At 36.6% G+C, this 4,342-nt stretch overlaps 1 protein-coding gene across 1 annotated transcript in view; it reads left to right on the top strand.

Annotated features, from left to right (window-relative positions):
* The window catches only part of Usp32 (ubiquitin specific peptidase 32), a 168,220-nt gene that overhangs the window by 74,269 nt on the left and 89,609 nt on the right, over positions 1-4,342 (top strand). The window contains exon 6 of the mRNA XM_013013080.1: positions 1,361-1,468. Coding sequence (XP_012868534.1) covers positions 1,361-1,468 — 108 coding nt within the window. The remainder of the gene's footprint in view (positions 1-1,360; positions 1,469-4,342) is intronic.

Here is a 4,342-nt window from a genome sequence, read left to right as displayed (position 1 = left end):
GCTCTTCAGCTCAAGGTGAGCGCTCTACCACTTGAGCTACAGCGCCACTTCCGGTTTTCTGGTGGTTTATTGGAGATAGGAGTCTCACAGTCTTTCCTGCCCGGGCTGGCTTTGAACCGCGATCCTCAAATCTCAGCCTCCTGAGTAGCTAGGATTACAGGCATGAGCCACCAGCGCCCGGCTGAGCTTTAGTTTTCTAAACAGTTTTCTAAATTAGATTCTTGGAATATATATTGTATATTTTTGTGTGTGTGTGTGCCAGTCCTGGGGCTTGAACTCAGGGCCTGGGCACTGTCCTTGAACTTTTTTCCCTCAAGGCTAGCATTCTACCACTTGAGTCACAATGCCAATTCTGGCCTTTTCTGTGTATGTGGTACTGAGGAATTGAATTCAGGGCTTCATGCATGCAAGGCAAGCAGTCTACCTCTAAACCAGCTTCCCAGCCCTCTTGAAATATGTAATCTGTGCTTTTTTCAGATGCCTAAGATACTTCCAAAGTACTCCTTAGGAGACTTAGTGTAGGTATTGATGGGTTCCTATCAATTCAACAATGAAGTTGTATTTTTGCCTTTTTAGAATTGGGCATACTTCATTTCAAAACAAAATTATTCCATATTTTCTGGAAAAAAAGATTGAGGGCTGGGAAGGTGGCTCAGTGGTAGAGTTGCTTGCCTTGCATAATGAGCCCTTGGATTCGACCTCAGCACCATATAATCAGAAGAAGCCAGAAGTGGTGCTTTGGCTCAAGTGGTAGAGCTAGCCCTGAGCTGAAAAGCTGAGGGACAGTGCCCAGGCCCAGAGTTCAATCCCCATGACCAACAAAAAAAGAAAAAGATTGAAAAATACATGACTAGACTTGAAATCCCTTTCCTTTTATGAAATTTTAAATAATAATCTGTAAGCAATAAGATAAAGACTTTTTAAAATAGCATACTATATTTCCTTTGTTTTGTGGTAGAGCTTTGGTGGATCTTTATTCATGATATCATGCATATTTTTAATATTGATTTTAATAAGCAGTACAATTTTTTGCTCTACTTTTTTTGTTTTCTTCTTAATCTGATAGTAAGGACTTTTCTGGGTCCTTTGTCACTTAGGTATATTATGGACATATTTAAGGTAATAGAATTTATATAAGGAGGTTACAAACATAATCACACCAAAGTGTTATAATTCTGATATTATGTTTCAATTGTACTAAAAGAAATAAGGCATTAGGAGTTACTGATAGACTTTTTCTTTTTAATTCAACAAAGTTACAAGAAAGAAACTAGTCATTCCTTCTTTCATAAACATGTCAGTACTAACACTAGCAGGCAGTTGGCTGTGATTTATGGTATTTTTTTTTTCTATTTTGTAGGTTTGTTTAATGCCTTTGATGAAAATCGTGACAATCACATAGACTTTAAGGAGATATCCTGTGGGTTATCAGCTTGCTGCAGGGGACCCCTGGCTGAAAGACAGAAATGTAAGTGAGTTAAGACAGTGTCCCAGATTTGTAAACTATTGAAAGAAAATCAACTGTATTCAGGTAGATTATCTGTGGACTGAAGTTCAAGTTTTTTTATTTTAATGAGAAAATAACTATATACTTGCATCGAATGTTTCACAATCACTATAAAACCAAAGCAGGATAATAATAACATTTAAGTGGTTAACATACACAGGAAAGCCAGATACAGATTATAATTTTTAAACACAGTATTGCTGCTTCCCCCTCCCCCCACACCCTCCTCTAATTAATAATAATAATAAAGAAACAAAGAAAAAACTCATGTGGGTAAAGAGCAACACAAGATCAAAATTGGCAGCTTACTGAATACTTAGAATTCAGGAAATTGGTTTTGAAACTAAAACTGGATATATTTATTCACCATCTCTAACACTTAGGCTATTTTTTTTCAATATATACTTAATGAAGTTCAAACTGTTTTTTTTTTTTGCAAGTTAGATTTTTTTTTATTGTGAAAATATTGTACAGAGGGGTTACAATTATGAGCAAGGTAATGAGTACATTTCTTATCAAGCATTGTTGCCTCCTCCTTTTTTTCTCCTTCCCATCCCTTCCCATCCGCCCCCTCCAAAGTTGTAAAGTTCATTTTTTGACATAACGACTTGTACATCTCATTGTTGCAATGGGTCTACCTGTATCCCTATTTAAACGGTTTGTTTTTGCCCTTCCCTTCCACAAATTATACCCCATCAAATACAGTGAAAGCAGGGGTTATACCATGGGAGAAGACATACAAAGCAAAAAGAAATATCTTTTAAATATGTTAGAAACAATAGCAAGCAAGAAAAAACATTTGAATCCTTATCTTGGGACTCATTTCACCTAACATCAACTTATCTGACGTTTCTGCTTGTCTCAGATATATTCTAGTTATTGCAAATAAGGGAAACCATGGGACCTATGTTTCTTTGGGCCTGGCTTACTTCACTTAATTATAATTTTTCTCACGTCTTTCCATTTTCCTAACAAATGGGGCACTTAGGCTATTTTTTTTTCAATATATACTTAATGAAGTTCAAGTTTTTATAATTGTCAAGTTGGCACATGTTAATCTCAGGTTGGTCTTTTACTTAGATAAGTCTATAAAGAAGAAAAATCATTTATTCTTTTTTACTGAGCAGTAATTTAGATCTTTGCTGTTAATAATGGAGTTGAGACCTGGGTGCCACCAGCTCGTGCCCATAATCCTAGCTGCTCAGGAGGCTAAGATCTGAGGATTACAGTTTGAAGCCAGCCCAGACAGGAAAGGCTGTGAGATTCTTACTCGAATTACCGAGCAAAAACCCAGAAGTATAGCTGTGGCTCAAATGATAGCGCATCAGCCTTGAAGCAAAAAAGCTCAGAAACAGTGCCCAGGCCCTGAGTTCAAGCCCCAGTACCAGCATAAAACAAAGACTTTTTTTTCCTGAAAAATCAATTCTTGATAAATGAAAGTTTTTTTAAACATTTAAGAAATATTTTCTGTTAGTCTGTATTGAGAGTTTTGTGTCATATATAATTTGAAATAGAACTCATTTTTTATATTTGACTACATATTTTATAAAAGTTTATATTTTATAAGAGTTATGTTTTTATAAATTTACTTATGTTTTACATAAGTAAATTTTTTTTAGGGGGGGGGTCCAGTCATAGGGCCTGAACTCTGGGCCTGGGCACTGTCCCTCAGCTGTTCAGCTCAAGGCTAGCACTCTACCCCTTGAGCCACAGCGCCATTTCCGGCTTTTTTCTTTTTGCTTATGTGGTGCTGAGGAATCGAACCCAGGGCCTCATGCATGCAAGGCAAGCGCTCTACCACTGAGCCACCTTCCCAGCACCTGAAATGGTCTTTTTAACGACTAAAATGTTACAGCATGATGTACCGGTATAAGTATATATTGCATTATTAAATCGTGATTATACTTGAGAAAATGCAACCATTTACATTTAATTGGAATCTAATTCAAATGTATTTACTAGAGTAATTATTTCTGACTTCCTAAAATAGAGCTTCCCAAATATTGCCTGTTTGGGGTATTAATATTTTTATCTGACTGAGTAATATTATGCAATGATCCATTTTGATTTAATATCATAATTATTCTATATAAATAGAAGTTTTAATCCTAAAAATCCAGACTTTTTACTCCTTGTTAATATATTATTGCTCTAAACTGGCTTTAGGAAAATTATAAAAATTTAATGTTAAGAAAAGCAACTGAAATCTCTGCTTTTTGTTGAGATTACTTACTGCCTTTAACAATTTTAAGATTTTTTTTTTGCCAGATGCTGTTGGCTCACACCTGTGATCCTAGCTGCTCAGGGGGCAGGGTCTCAGGGTTGCAGTTCAAAGCCAGCTTAAGCAGGAAAATCTGTGAGACTCTTTATTTCCATTAACCACCTAAAAACTGAAAGTGGAATATGGCTCAAAGTGGTAGAGCACTATCCTTGAGCACAAAAAAAGAAAGGAAAGAAGGAAGGCAGGTAGGCTGGCTGGCTTAGGTACAGTGCCAGGCCCTATGTTCAAGCCTCATGACTGACCCACCACTCCAACTATAAAAAAACAATTTTGTTGATGATGAATATGTCTGTTAACAAATTAAAGTGATTCTATTGGAGTTAATTAATGAAGTATTAATTTTCTGATCCTTAGCATATTGTATATAAGCCTTATTTAAGAGCTGAACTTGTTCTTGGCAAAAAAATTAATGTACATTGTTACATTAGAAAACTAAAGTGGTGCCGGGCGCTGGAGGCTCACGCCTGTAATCCTAGCTACTCAGGAGGCTGAGATCTGAGGATCACGGTTCAAAGCCAGCCCGGGCAGGAGAGACCGTGAGACTCCTATCTCCA

The sequence above is a fragment of the Dipodomys ordii genome, unplaced genomic scaffold, assembly GCF_000151885.1.
Source record: "Dipodomys ordii isolate 6190 unplaced genomic scaffold, Dord_2.0 Scaffold19, whole genome shotgun sequence".
NCBI lineage: Eukaryota > Metazoa > Chordata > Mammalia > Rodentia > Heteromyidae > Dipodomys > Dipodomys ordii.
The sequence above is the reverse complement of the archived record's forward strand: the minus strand, read 5'-3'. Positions and strand labels throughout refer to the sequence as shown.